A 14,951-nucleotide genomic window follows, 5' to 3' on the forward strand; every position below is an offset into this window, starting at 1 on the left:
GGACACAAACTATGGGCATCTTATTCAGCCATAAAGCTGACATCACCCTCCAAACAGCCCAGCCCTTATCTCTCAGCAAGCTGAGAAATTCAAGAACAGAAAATTATTGACATCTTACCTCTGTACCACAAAACTCTTGGATACATCAACCAGCTCTTAACCTCCAGCTCCATTCCTACCTTTCAGCTTCATCTCTGTCCAATATTGCCTCTAAACTTTGAACTCTAGTTTTCTAAACTAAAACGGCCCCCTGTTTTCTATCTTATGCTTGCCCTTTGGATTTGAAATAGACTTGGCTTCTTGGATTTGATACCCTCCTTACTCTCTGGCTCCATCCACCCAGAGTTTTTACTCCAGGATGTCAAGCCTAGGCTCCCAGGATCCAATCTGTCATTATCCACTGCTACGGAACTTATCCAGAGTTCCCTTTGGGGAGAGCAGGCAAGAGTAGATGATGATTGGTCATGCCACAATTATCATGAACACAGTCAGAAGGGGAGGGTACAATTCTGCTCACTGTCTGCTGCTTCTACCACCAGCATCAGCAACACATGTCCATGTCCTGGATGAGTGAGAAGGAACAGTATGGCTTAGCTCACCACCACCAGAAGCAACAATTGATTTATCAGGGACAACAAGGCATGAAAATAGAGAAGACTACCCAACTATAAGCTCCCTGTAGGGGAATCATATGTGCATCTTATTCATAACTGCTTCTTCATGGCAGGCTGGTGTATAACATGTTAGTAGGTTTTGATAAATGTGTTGAAATAATTAATCAGGAAAAGAGTGGTACTATCTTTGATTTCCATCTCATTGTCCTTGAAAAGAATTTAAGGCAATAAACATGAATGTTCCAATCATGATGTGAGACCTTGCAAATATATAAATAGATCAAATGAGTCACATGTAGTCTTTACTCTTAAGAAGTTTATAGCTCCCTTTAAGCACAAAGGCAGACACGTTTTAGACACTATGTGTTAAGAATTCCACTACAAGTATGGATAAAGTACTATGGGCACACAGCACTGTATGGTATAGTACATATATATGTATGTAAGTTATTATGTTCACGTTGGGAGCCTATAGGAAAAGAAAGTGACATTTGAGCTGGGCTTTGAAATATGAAGTATTTGAAAGAAACTTATAACAAGGATGAGACTGACCATATCAGGACTCTATGAGGAAAAGCCCCAGCCTGACAACAGAGTCAGGTTCAGGGCTGCCAGTGCCTCTCTGGTAGACAGCAAATTGCGAACAAGTAGTCTCTATCACAGAGAGTCCAGGATATACTCGAGATGTCCTAGAAGAACCCTGGGGTCATATATTGGGAGCACAAGGTTTATGACAATTGCAACTCTCCCCCAAAGTTGACTAACGATCCATGCAGCTCAGCCTGGAAAATGTCTGACACTGATCAGTTTTAAGGTTCCCTCAGCTGTTTCGGGGCTATTCTGCAGGCCCTGGGGATCTAAGCCAGATGAGAATTCTGGTTCCTCAGAGAGGGCCTGGAACCATTTGAGCCATTAGAGCATGGCTGGCTCTCTGTGGTCACTCCAAGAAGATACCTCCTATGGCAATTTCCTCAGCTCCTCAGACCACCAGAAATAGAGCCTCCCTGAAGACCTAGGCTGGTCTGTACATACGGATGTGGACATAAACTAGGGGATACCTTTTTACCTGCAGTACCTATAAAATCAATAGGATATAGGTTGGGACCCAGATACTGATGCCCATATGGGAAGAAACAGTCCATGACCAGTAAAAATGTGGTGGGGATGTATTAAAGCCAGAAAGTTATCTCTCTTGACTACTTAGAAAATAGTAACTCTACAGAGTAAGAAGCCAGTTATACATAATTAAAGAGGAAGTGAGACCCCAAGCAGCTAACCTGAAGACCCTAGGAAAGTACCACAGGCTGTGAATCAGGATATTCATAGATCTCCCCAAACTTCATCAGGGCCCCAGCTGCAGCACTGCTACTTGCTGTTTGTCTGTGGACAAATCACATTTCTGTTAATTAAATAAGTATTATCCATTTAAAAAAATAAATTTTTTTTTTTTAAAGGAGGGGTTTCTGGCTGGTTTAGTCTGTAGAGAATGCTGACTCTTAATCTTGGGGTTGTGACTTCAAGCCCCATGTTAGGTGTAGAGATTACTTAGAAAAATAAAATCTTGGGGCGCCTGGGTGGCTCAGTCGGTTGGGCGTCCGACTTTGGCTCAGGTCACGATCTCGCGGTCCGTGAGTTTGAGCCCCGCATCGGGCTCTGGGCTGACAGCTCAGAGCCTGGAGCCTGTTTCGGATTCTGTGTCTCCCTCTCTCTCTGACCCTCCCCTGTTCATGCTCTGTCTCTCTCTGTCTCAAAAATAAATAAATGTTAAAAAAAAAAAAATTAAAAAAAATAAAATATTTGAAATATATAAATATTATCAACAGTATTATCATAATAGAGGAAAGAATCCATTTGCAAAGAATAAATGAGCCTCATTTAAATTATATTATGAACTAGGGATGCCCAGGTGGCTCTGTCGGTTGAGTGTCAGACTCTTGATCTTGGTTTAGGTCTTGATCTCATGTCATGAGTTTGGGCCCCACCGTGGGCTCCATGCTGGTCATGGAGCTTACTTAAGAAGAAGAAAAGAAATTATATTATGAACTAGAATTAACAACTAACAACAGTATCTTAAATAGTACAAAGTTTCAATTTCCAAGATACCTTCCCATTCATCATTATATATAATGCTTGTTATCCCTGGTGAGGTGGGCCAGTGAGACACTAACAGAGAGGCTAACATGGACCTCCCACTGTTTCACAGCAAAGCAGGAGTCAAGCCCAAGAAGACTAATTCCCAGTCCCATGGTTTCTTAATCCTGATTGTGTGGCCACCAAGAAAACCATTGTGATCCACTCATTTTACTGATTTTAATGATTTTATCCAATCATTTCCAGATTTTATCTGCAAGGTGCTTTCCATCTGAGTTTCTCTGGTGACAAATTTCTACAGCTAACTGCTCAGTACTCAAAGCACCTAACACCTTAATACCTACTACATACTTTATGAAAATGTTTTGTGGTAGCGTTTGAAACAATCATCTTTCTTCTCTTTGTGATGTGTGTTTCCTTTTGTATGTAGTAAGAGGAATATAAAACAAATGAACTTTACATCAGGCTTGTCTGAAATCACAACTTGGTAAGTGTATGTTAAGGTTGGTAAGACATGCTGTTAGGGAGTTCTGAGGAACAATTCATCACAATAGAGACTTTTCGAAAATTCCATATATTGCCTTATTTTAAAATCTGAATTCAGGAATCAGGAAGGATGCCAGCGAGGTCTTTAATTTGTTGGCCACTGTATGCAAAGTGCCCAGTGCCCAACCCTGAGCAAGCAGGCATTCCCTCAGTGCGTGCCCACTGGTCTCCAGTGTTTCCTGGGCCGGTCCCACCCACTGTACCTCACCTCAGGTCACCAGCATGCTTACCATTATCTCCAGACATGATATGTGCCCCCTTCGCCACCCGGTGTTCCATTTGCAGCTTTGTCTTGTCCAACTTCAAGCTCTGGTTTCTGTTATCAATTAGCATAAGCTTGAAAAGAAGCACTGGCCCACATGTTGGCTGGGTAATAAATTTACACCAAAATCACAGAGGAATAAACGGAAAATCCAGCAAAACAGCTTAATGAAACTTGGCAGCAAGCATGAAATAAAAATGTCCTGCTCCTCTTTTGAAATCTATTTTTTGAGGACACTTACAAGCTGCTGGTATTACTTGGAGTGCAGCCATAAGCAAAACCAAAGAACAGAGCAAAGGAGTAGGGAAGGAAGAAGTTAGCTGGCCAGTGGGCTCTAGGTTCACTTGGTTAGTTTTGCTCAAAACTACTAAGTCACTGACCTTTGTCATTTAGTTTAATACATTAGTCTTTTAAGAGTCTCAGGTCAAAATGGGGAGCTGGCCTGCGGTTGCAGCATCAAGCCAGTGGCTGGAGGGTATTTGAAAATGGTATTACAATGCTGCAGGGTTCAATAAACTGGGACTAATGCAAGATGATACAACATATGAGAATGATGATGTGAAAGAGGCCATAAGAAGGCTTCCTGAGAACCTTTATAACTACAGGATGTTTCGCATTAAGAGAGCACTGGACCTGACCATGAGGCACCAGGTCTTGCCTAAAGAGCAGTGGACAAAATATGAGGAGGATAAATTCTACCTTGAACCATATCTGAAAGAAGTTATTCGGGAAAGAGAAGAATGGGCAAATAAATAATCATGGAGTTGATATCTGTGGTTGCAGCTGCCCTCAAATATTTTTAAGAAGTTGGGTAAACCCGAAATGTACAATTTGGAATTATTTGAGCTGCAATGTTATTACTTTAAATAAATGTCTATTGTAATTATTAAAAAAAATACATTAGTCTTTTAAGAATATATCTAACAGTTGAACCCAAAGAAAACTCAAAGGTTTGATATGTTAATGATAGAATTTAAGAGAGTATGACACTTGAGACTTACAGGTAGGAACTTCCTTGTTAAGACCTCTTATACCCTGACACTCCTTTTAGATTTAAAAAACAAAGCTCAAACTTGATTGTAAGTTTTCAATAAAAGTTCTCCCAACACTCATTCTAAAAGAAAACCACAAGATTCCATCTGTCATATTCTGACTTTACCACAGTCCATTCCTCTTTGGTAATCCGTAAGCTTTTCTCTGATGCCAGACTGTGCAGACTCAAATCTCAGTTCTGCCACTTACTAGCTGAACCACTTGGGGCAAAGTACTGAACCCTTCTTTTATCACTTACTAGCTGTATAACCTCGAATAAGTGATTTAAACCTCTTCTGCCTCAGTTTCCTCATCTAAATGGAGATAATACTATTACCTACCTCACAAAGTTTTTGTTAAGGATTACATAAATTAACGTATATTAGGCACTTAGAATGATGCCTGACATGTAGTAAAAGCCGTTTGCCATTATTATTTCCTCTTTAGAATAGACATCCTGTAGGTCTGTAATCTCAACAAGAGTTGGTGATGCAAATACTAACCATAAGCCCCAGGAACAACAGAAGATAATGAGAAAGCAATGTTAAATCACAAATTCCACATTCCATCCAGCAGTTTTAACCAGTGAGCTGCAGTTTCACTTTTTCTCCTTTGATCACCCTTTTGATCTAGAAATACAAGAAAGGTGGTGAACTTGAAAGGCAAACAGCAAGAAGGAGGAAGCGGGGGAAATAAGCTGGTGGACTTTAGACTGGACAGTCAGCTCCCTTAGTGTGGAAAGCTTTACCTGCCCCAGTGCTGCTCTGACATGGTTCCACCTTTTCCTTCCCTACTTCCTGGCCACAGAAGCGTGGAGAAATGGAGAGAACCCTACGCTGGGACTGGCAAACTCCCAGAGCCATCAGATGTAGAAAAAAGGGCATGAATCGGAATCAGCCCTCTCGTCTGTCTGTGGCTCTGTCACACACCTTTGAGTGTCCTAGGGTGGGTCACCTGAATTCTCCTGGTTTACTTCATCTTCCGAACGAATAGAGAAAACCTATGCTAAGTACCTCATGTGAAAATAAATTGAAATAAGGCATGTGAAAGCATTGTGAAAAGTATAAAGTACTATAAAAAGTTTCATTAATGACAGGATTTGAATTACTATAGCTTTCTCTAATGTTAACAGATACTATACACAAAAAAAGGTTCTATTATCAAATTAGCTTAGCAAATGCTGGGTTAAGAAAATTCACCAGATTTCTCTACTTAGGATAGTGGTCCCGAACCCTAGATCTAATATGCCTTTGGTGAAAACGTCTATCTTTGTAACACCTCCTTTACACCCTGAAACAAAATTCATAGACATATCCTACATAAACAATTTCCAAAAGGACCACCACCAACAAAATATGTATTTTAATATATAAATTCTTGGGGCGCCTGGGTGGCTCAGTCAGTTGAGCGTCCGACTTCAGCTCAGGTCACGATCTTGCGGTCCGTGAGTTCGAGCCCCGCGTCAGGCTCTGGGCTGATGGCTCAGAGCCTGGAGCCTGCTTCCGATTCTGTGTCTCCCTCTCTCTCTGCCCCTCCCCCATTCATGCTCTGTCTCTGTCTCAAAAGTAAATAAATGTTAAAAAAAAATATATATATATATATATATATATAAATTCTTGGGAATAACTAAACCAAAAGACATAAGTCAGACACTTGTATGGAGAATCACGTGAATATGACAGTTCAAATGGGGCTACAAAGTTGTGCTGCATCAGTGACTCAAATACAACCAGTTGTGTTTGCTCACGATGTGCTTTTCTGAAATAAATAATTCTTGGCAAAGCTCCAAACAAAATACAATCTTCCCTTGACTGACATCGTCATTCATTATAGTCCTAAGACATTCAGTGTCTATTATAAAATCACAACTACTTTGTATTTATATGTAAAATGGAGGTAGGTCCTCAGCTTAATTATAAACAGATTTTTCAGCTATATGACAATAAATGACAAGAGTAAGTCCCAGACAGCCAGAGATAATTCCTGCTTTTGTGGGACTGTCTGTGCAATGCAAGCTAGCTAGTGTCCATAACCTCTAGGCCAATCAGTATGACAATAAAACACTCCCAGAAATTTATAATTTATAAAATACTCCCTAGGGGACAGTACCACTCCATTGAGAATCACTGTTACAGTCTTTAACATGACAATGTGACCTACAAAGAAGGAAACAGCAGAATATGTAACAACAGAACGCTTTTTTTCTCTTGCTTAACAACAGAACACTTTTCTTTCCCAAGAAAGTCAGTCTAGGAAGACTATCGTTTCACTAATCACACTTTGGGAAATACTGGTATCGATAATTTTTTAAAAAGAAGATTCAATAGAGAAAGCCTGTGAAGTAACCTGCCACAAGTGAACATCAGTAAGAAGTCTCCGGAGATATGTTTTCCAGGAAAGTCTGATGCTTGGCTGGACCTCTCAATTTGTTACACACTTGGGTCCTTGGGCTTTCCAAGCAATAGTAATAGACTGGCACCAAACAGAAATTTCAGGAAAAGACTTTTATTGGGGCTTATGATCTAGCACAAGGGAGATAGCACAAAGGAAAGGGTCCTTCAGGTTGAATTCCCAAACAAAGGCCAGGGAAAGTTTTCAAAACGGCTAAGACAGAAAAGGAGTGCAAGCTAAGCATGTAGGGGCAGGGCAAGATATATAAAGTTGGGCGCACAGGCACAATGGATAGCATATGCTTCCTCATGCATCTCATGTCTCATTAGCATTTTAAATCTCCACCCTGGGGTGTGATTTTTAGTATTATAAAGAGGGAAAAAATTGGTGAAAGGTTAGCACTGGGGCCCACCTAGGTATAGACTAGTTTGGTAGTCACCAGTCTTCACAGTCAAGTCTCTCCTTTGGTAAGCATCCTGCTTCCACATTCCTGCAAGATGTACTGTCAAAGGGCATAGTGTTTGCGCCATCAAGGAACCTGGGTTTTGCAGTCAGGATAGAGGGAAGGTGAGTCCAGTCCCTGCTCTATCTCAAATGTATTGATAATACAGGAAAAAATGTCATCTCTCCAAAAACAAGAAAGAGGGAGCTCATGGAAACTTTTCTAAGACACCCAGACATCACAGACACAGAGCCTGAGTTTCATTACTGCCATTCAGGATAAATGGTATGAAAGTTTAATATTTGGAGTCCAACCTGTTGCTTGGAAGTCACTTTTATGGTGCTTGGGCATATTAATTCATAAATTTATTTTTCAAGGCTTGTAAATTTCTCTTATGTTCATTTCCCAAAAGGAAATGGGATTTCTAGCTCAGTCCAGTGAATGAGATGGATAATGATTGCTATTTTTTTTCATTATCAATTCAATATATACAATTAAAACAATGAAATATTTACTTCCATTATTTTCCCAAACTGCAGATTTTGTAAGCATTGAAAGGTATGTTTAAATTGTAGTCTACATTTTAGATTTTAGATCTTACTTCCCAAACCTAGCTCTAACTCATAACTTAATGATTATTAGAAAAATAAATGAAAGCCTCACTATTCAGGGCCTACCAAGGCTAAAAATGCCCCCATCTCTACCTAAAGTGGAAGAAACAGACTCCAGTAAATAATTATAGAGCAATTAGGTGAATGCTATTAGCTATAGGACCACACAGCAAAACACCTCACCCAACCTAGAGCCTCAGAAAAAGTTTCTTGAAGACTAATTAGTAGGGAGTCAGAATTACCTCCTTAATTACATGGACAATACATTTTTAAGATTTTAAGAGAAGTGTGAGAATAATGCTTCCGATTTTATAAATACTTAGTGTGCACTGGTGCCATCTGGTGGACATTAACTAAAGCTAAAATTATTATTTTAAAGAATTTGGGGCTTCCCTCATTCTTTTTTTTAAAAAGCAGAGAAATACATTTATATTACTTTGCAAAAAAATATGTCTTATAGTTTCTGTAACTTGGGGACCAATATATCAATTCACTCCTAGGTTTTCCCTATCAACCTAATTCAGGTCACTTACTACATGGCCACACCTCATCTTCATCCAGATTTGTGAATGGGCTAAGTTACCACATTATAAGTAAAATAAGTACTTGACAGTGGTGTAGCAAAAGAAATTCAAATGAATTGGGCAACAAAAGAGCACAAGTTATTTCCATATTTTTATTTTTTATTTTTAATGTTTATTTATTTTGGGAGAGAGAGAGCAAAAGAGAGAATGAGTGGGGGAGCGGCAGAGAAGACAGGGAGAGAGAGAATCTCGAGCAGGCTCTGTGATGTCAGTGCAGAGCCCGACGTGGGGCACAAACTCAAAACCTGTGAGATCATGACCTGAGCCAAAATCAAGAGTGAGACGCTCAACTGACTGAGCCACCCAGGCACCCCTTTCCATATTTTTAAATTCATCCAAAGGTTTTTAGAGAAAAGACTTACTTAAAAAGTCTAAATTATGGGGGCACCTGGGTGGCTCAGTCAGTTGAGCATCTGGCTTTGGCTCAGGTCATGATCTCGCAGTTTGTGAGTTCAAACCCCACATAGGGCTTCCTACCAGCATGCAGCCGGCTGCAGATTCTTGGTCTCCCTCTCTCTCTCTGCCCCTCCCCCACCCTTTCTCTTTCAAAAATAAGTATTAAAAAAAAGTCTAAATTATGGATATCAATGGTCCTGCTAAAACAAGACCCAGAGAAGCAAACCTTAAGGAGAAAGAAATTATAACTACATCAGCATTAAATATTTCTGCTTAATGAAGGACATTGTTTGCAAATTTAACAAGTAATACAATGAGATATCTGTAATGTCTGAAACCAGCAAGGGCTATTTACACAATACCTTTCTTTAAATCAACACAAGGCAGAAAAACCAAAGAAAGGAAAGAATATGAATAAGCACTGACCAAAAAAGAAACAAAAGTATATTCAATATATATCAAATAAATATAATTAAAATGAGATAGCACTTTACACTTATCAGACCGGCAAAAAAATATTTATAAAGGATATTAGCAAGGGCTAGTGAAAATGTGAGGAAACAAAAGCCCTCAAGTATTCTGTTGGAAAGAAGTCTGGCAGTACTTAGTTAAGTATGCATATATTCTTATTCATTTTTATTTTATTTATTTTGAGAGAGAAAGAAAGAGAACAGGCAGGAGGGCAGAAAGAATCACAAGCAGGCTCTGAGCTGTCAGCACAGAGCCCAACGTGGGGCTCAATGTCATGAACCATGAGATCATCACCTGAGCCAAAATCAAGAGTCAGAAGCTTAACCACTGAGCCACCCAGGAGCCCCTACTTATTTTTATTTTGAGACAGAGAGACAGCGTGAGTAGGGGGGAGGATCAGAGGGAGAGAAAGAGAATCTTAAGTAGGCTCTCAAGGTGGAGTCTGATGCAGGGCTTGATCCCACAACATTAGGATCATGACCTGAGCCAAAATCAAGAGTAGGATGCTCAACCAACTGAGCCCCCCGGGTGCCCCTAAGTATGCATATATTCTATAACCCAACAGTCATGTGCCTGGGTGTATCAGTTACCTATCGTTGTGTAATAAATTACCCCAAGATTTAGAGGCTTAAAATGACAAACATTTATCATCTCAAAGATTATGTGGGTCAGGAATCTAGATGTGGTTTGGCTGAGTGCCTCTGAGTTTGAGTTTCTCAAAAGACTACAGTCAAAGGTGAGGTGGGGGTTACAGTTATCTCAAGTTAAGTGGAGAATTATGTTTCCAAGCTTGCTTACATAGCTGTTGGTCAGAGACATAAGTTCCCTGCCACATAGACCTCTCCATAGGGCAGTTCACAACATAACAGCTTGTTTCCCCCAGAGAAGAGACAATGAGAAATGGCAAGCAAGACAGAAGTCACAGATCTTTGGTAAACTACTCAGAGGTGACATCTCATCACTTTTGCCATATTCTATTCATTAGAAAAGAATCACTTGGTCCAGCCCATATTAAAGGGGAGGAATTTAAACAAGGACATGAATATCAGGGGGCAAGGACCATTGGGAGCCATTTTAAAGGCTGCCCACCACACTGGGTATATATCCCAGAAACTCTCAACAGATCAATAATGAAACAGGAATGAAGCTGTTCACTGTAGTACTGTGTGAAAGTTGTAGGCAAATTAGATGCCCATCAATGAGAAAATAGATAAGAGAAAATGTGATACAAACATATGGAAAAATAACATGCAAATGAGGAAGGATGAACCAAATTTCTATGCAGCGACATGGATCCACTTCAAAAACATAATGCTGAGTGTAAAAAAGTAAAGCACAACAGACTTTATTTAAATTTAACCCATGGGGGTGCCAGAGTGGCTCCATCAGTTAAGCATCCAACTTCAGCTCAAGTCATGATCTTGCAGTTTGTGGGTTCGAATCCCCATCAGGCTCTGTGCTGACAGCTTAGAGCCTGCAGCCTGCAGGCTACTTCAGATTCTGTGTCTCCCTCTCTCTGCCCCTCCCCTACTCGTGTTCTTTCTCTCTCAAAAATAAACACTTAAATAAATAAATAAATTTAACCCACGAATGATATTATATATCTTTCAAGAATTTCAATGTATCTACATAAGAGTATGGGAGGTAGGACATATGAGACATGGGTGACAAAGGGAGAAAACAGTGGACATGATGATTTCCATGAACCAAAATAAACATGCCACAAAATGAGTATAATCAATTCAATTCTGTGGTTCTAAAGGCATTAAAAAACAAAGCCCAAAAGTAAAGACAGAAGTAAAACTAATGCATCCCTCCGTGGCTATGCTCCAGTCTCCGGTTCTCCTTCCTACAGATACCCAGTTACTGATTATAAAAGGTATATATGTGGTTGAGACACCTGGGTGGCTCAGTCAGTTGAGCATCTGACTCTTGATTTCTGCTCAGGTCATGATTCCAGTGCTGTGGGATCAAGCCCCACGTTGGGCATGGAGCCTGCTTGGGATTCTCCCTCTCTCCCTCTGCCCTTCTCTCCAGGTCATGCTCTCTCCTAAATACATACATACATACATACATACATACATACATACATACACATAGTACTGGCTACTTAAAAAAAAAATCTATGCAGTGCATATGTATCAAGTCTTTGTATACATTAGTTACCCACTGTTTTTCACTTTACCTACCCTTCTATATGCTACTCTGAACATCAAACTATATTTCTATGCTCTCTTGCCAGGTGGCTTCTGTTAGACAGACATGAAAGGAACTGAGGAAGCTGAAGGAAGAGAAAGGTTCGGACTCCCAATGTGTGACAGCTGTTGGCAGACACTCTTGCTGCTACGGGAACGGAGTGATTCCAGATGAGCCTGGGGCAGAGGCAACACGCTTTGGTTAAGTGCCATGTCTTCAGCAGATCCAGGCCTACCTCTGAGTACAGCAAGAGGTCAACACAAATGGCTGCAGCATGTGATCTTCCTTTTCACCACTCCAGCCCCACTTGTCTTCCTTTTGGCACTTCTAGCCCCTTTATGTCAGTACACAGTACAAACCATCTGAAAAATACCGCTTTTCTATTAGCCTCATAATAGGACCCTCTAGTTTTAAACAACTGAATTCCCATTTTACAAATGAGAAGATTCAGCAGAGAAATGACTTACTTGCCTGACTCACAGCTGGGATATGAACCTAGGATGGATATCTGGCTCCTGAGCCTATACAATTTCTAGTGTTCTTGCTTGACTGGAAATTCTAAAACCATAGACAATGCAGGAAAAAGTAGAGGAAATTGGTGATGTTATCATCACATAATTAGGTTAGAGTCCAAAGCCAGGGGCTATTAGATGACTTTATTCCTCAAACCAGTAAGTCTCCACCCAACTCTTCTGAGCTTCAGTTTATTCCCAAATACCTGACAGCAAAAGAAAATGCTACTGCAAATGTGAGCACATTCACAGCTCTGAACACTTCTATTAGAAAGAAACTGCTTTTAATTTCCTGACACAGAAATTTCTCTGGATTGTCAAAACTGAAAAGCATTAGCTCTGTTAGTTGCCTTCTCCCTCAAAATAACCTCCCATAAGCTGAGGCCCTTCTTCCCTTTTGCTAATATCAGCAATAACAAAAGAAAAAATGGGTTCTTTTGTGAGACTTTTCTAAATAAGTTCCACTAGACAGAACTGAAACAACACACACACACACACACACATACTCTCTCTCTCATCACTTTAACTTTTCTCTAAGGACCATCTCAGATTATCAAAGATGAATAAATTGCCCAATAAAATATGTGAACATTCCCTCAAACAAATGACCTGATAGCAGCAAAGAATTATTTCTTTTCCTAATATTAGCTCTTCTACATGGCAATGCTTTTGATCCTTAAATTTTAATTCTGAAATAATTATATACTCATAGGAAGTAGCAAAAACAAAAAAAGTACAGGCAGATAATGTGAATTTTTCACCCAGACTCCCACCATGGTAACATCTTGCATAATTTTTAGAAAATTATAGGACCAAAACCAGGAAACTGACGCTGACATAATTCACAGAGTTCATTCAGATTTTATAAGTTTCATAAGCATTTGTGTGTGTGTGTGTGTTGTGTGTGTTCACATGTGTACAATTTTATCACGTGGGTAGTTTCATGTAATCATCACCACAACCAAGAACTGTTTCATCACCAAGAAGCTCTCTTGTGCTACTCCATTACAGCCACACCCAGCTCCACACACACACCCCCCATCCCTAAACCCTGGCCATCACTAAACTGTTCTCCATCTCTATTAATTTGTTTCAAGAATGTTCCCTAAATGGAACCATACAATATGAAACCTTTTGAGATTGTTTGTTTTCACTCAGCATAATTCCCTTGAGATCCATTCAGGTTGTTCTATCAATAGTTCATTCCTTTATACTGATAAATAATATTCTATGGTATGAATGTACAAGTATGTTTATAGCAATGATATTTAATTTTCTAAAAAATGCTTTTCCTAACAAAATACTGCATGAAAACCAAATGTCTAAATAAAAATGAAGCTGCTCAGCCTGACAACAGTCAGGAAAAACTGGAGCTAGATCATCTTAACCTTCCCCACCTGCCCAAGGCACCTTCCAGAGCACTATTTAAAACCATTAAAACCTATAATACAGAAAGGAGAATATATATGGGGATGAACCCAGAATAGGTTTTGTACTCACTCAGATTAAGTGTGAAAATAGGAGTGACAGGCTGCTCTAAGGGAATCTTTAAGAGTACATCTACTGTCACCTGAAATCTAACCCTAATTAAGCAAGTGGGGAAAAGGGAGGTTGCCTATTTCTATAAGAAAAAGTATTATCCAGGGCACCTGGGTGGCTCAGTCGGTTAAGCGGCCGACTTCGGCTCAGGTCATGATCTCGAGGTCTGTGAGTTCGAGCCCTGAGTCAGGCTCTGTGCTGACAGCTCGGAGCCTGGAACCTGCTTCAGATTCTGTGTCTCCCTCTCTCTCTAGCCCTCCCCTGTTTGCGATCTGTCTCTTTCAAAAATGAATAAATGTTAAAAAAAATTTTTTTTAAAAAGAAAAAGTATTATCCATCAAAAACTGCTTAGTGAAACAAACTTTAAAGACCAAAGATTATCAGTTAGTTACTGCCAATAATGCTGCATAAGAAACCACTCCAAAACTCAAAAGCTTAATAATAATCACTTAATCTCCACTCATGGGTTTATCAGCCATTTAGGATGACACTGCCTTTAAATGTTCGATTCTGAGCCAAGTTGGGGAAGGCAGGGACTACTACCCAGGGCATATTCTTCTCATGGTGATGACAGAAGGACAAGAGCACAAATGCAAATAAGCTAAAGCATTTTAATCTTACCTTCTTACCATGTTTGCTAACATCCCAAGTCACAAAGTCAAATCTAAAGTTAAGGGGCGAAGAAATACATTCCACCACCATGAATAAAGGGCAAGTATAAAGCTATATATTACTACAGAGAAATTAAGAATTGTTAATTAAGAATTAAGAATTAAGAATTGACCAAGAATTCAATGTACCACATACACAAAGACTTGCTATCTCCCAAAATATTTCCTCCATCAGAATATGCCTCTGATTAAGACTCTGATCCCCCCAAAAAATGAAAACACTGTCAGGGGTAACACTTTATTCCCTATGAAAAGAGAAATGGCAAACATGACCACGGAAGGCAAAGAGTAAGAGATTGGGGGAACAGCCCCAAACTTCTTGCTATTCTACATATTTACCTAGGATCAGAGTTTGTCTATCTATTCTCAAAGTACAAAGACAAAATGCCACAGTGAAACTCTACAATCAAAATACAAACTTTTTTAAAGATCCTCTTTGAAGTCACAACTCCACATTCCAGACCATTCGGAGTATTACCACCCCAGAAATCTGTCTGGTAACATTCCAGGGAGACTTGTACAGTACTTGTTTACACTGACACCCTTAAAGCCAGATGAACATTGATTTATCTTAGCCTCTATTAAGTAGTCAG

The 14,951-nt window shown here is 39.8% G+C and overlaps 2 protein-coding genes across 7 annotated transcripts in view; one reads left to right on the forward strand and one right to left on the reverse strand.

Moving 5' to 3' along the window:
* NMD3 (NMD3 ribosome export adaptor) overlaps positions 1 to 14,951 on the reverse strand; it is a 66,634-nt gene that overhangs the window by 11,716 nt on the left and 39,967 nt on the right. For 4 of the 6 annotated variants that reach the window (XR_006207435.1, XR_006207436.1, XR_006207437.1 and 1 more), the window contains exons 17-18: positions 3,482 to 3,601; positions 1,892 to 1,994 (exon numbers count right to left, since the gene is read on the reverse strand). Coding sequence is in view for 2 of the 6 variants with exons in the window: in XM_042956228.1 (XP_042812162.1) it covers positions 3,574 to 3,617 (44 nt within the window). In the remaining 4 variants the exon portion in view is untranslated. Of the gene's footprint in view, positions 1 to 1,891; positions 1,995 to 3,481; positions 3,618 to 14,951 lie in introns of those variants that run through there. The other 2 variants (XM_042956231.1, XM_042956228.1) reach the window with 2 other exon arrangements.
* On the forward strand, positions 3,947 to 4,269 carry LOC102966567 (cytochrome b-c1 complex subunit 7-like). Its single transcript, XM_042956233.1, has one exon. It carries the CDS (start codon positions 4,039 to 4,041, stop codon positions 4,267 to 4,269), a length of 231 nt encoding a protein of 76 aa, XP_042812167.1. The 5' UTR covers positions 3,947 to 4,038.

The sequence above is a fragment of the Panthera tigris genome, chromosome C2, assembly GCF_018350195.1.
Source record: "Panthera tigris isolate Pti1 chromosome C2, P.tigris_Pti1_mat1.1, whole genome shotgun sequence".
Lineage (NCBI taxonomy): Eukaryota > Metazoa > Chordata > Mammalia > Carnivora > Felidae > Panthera > Panthera tigris.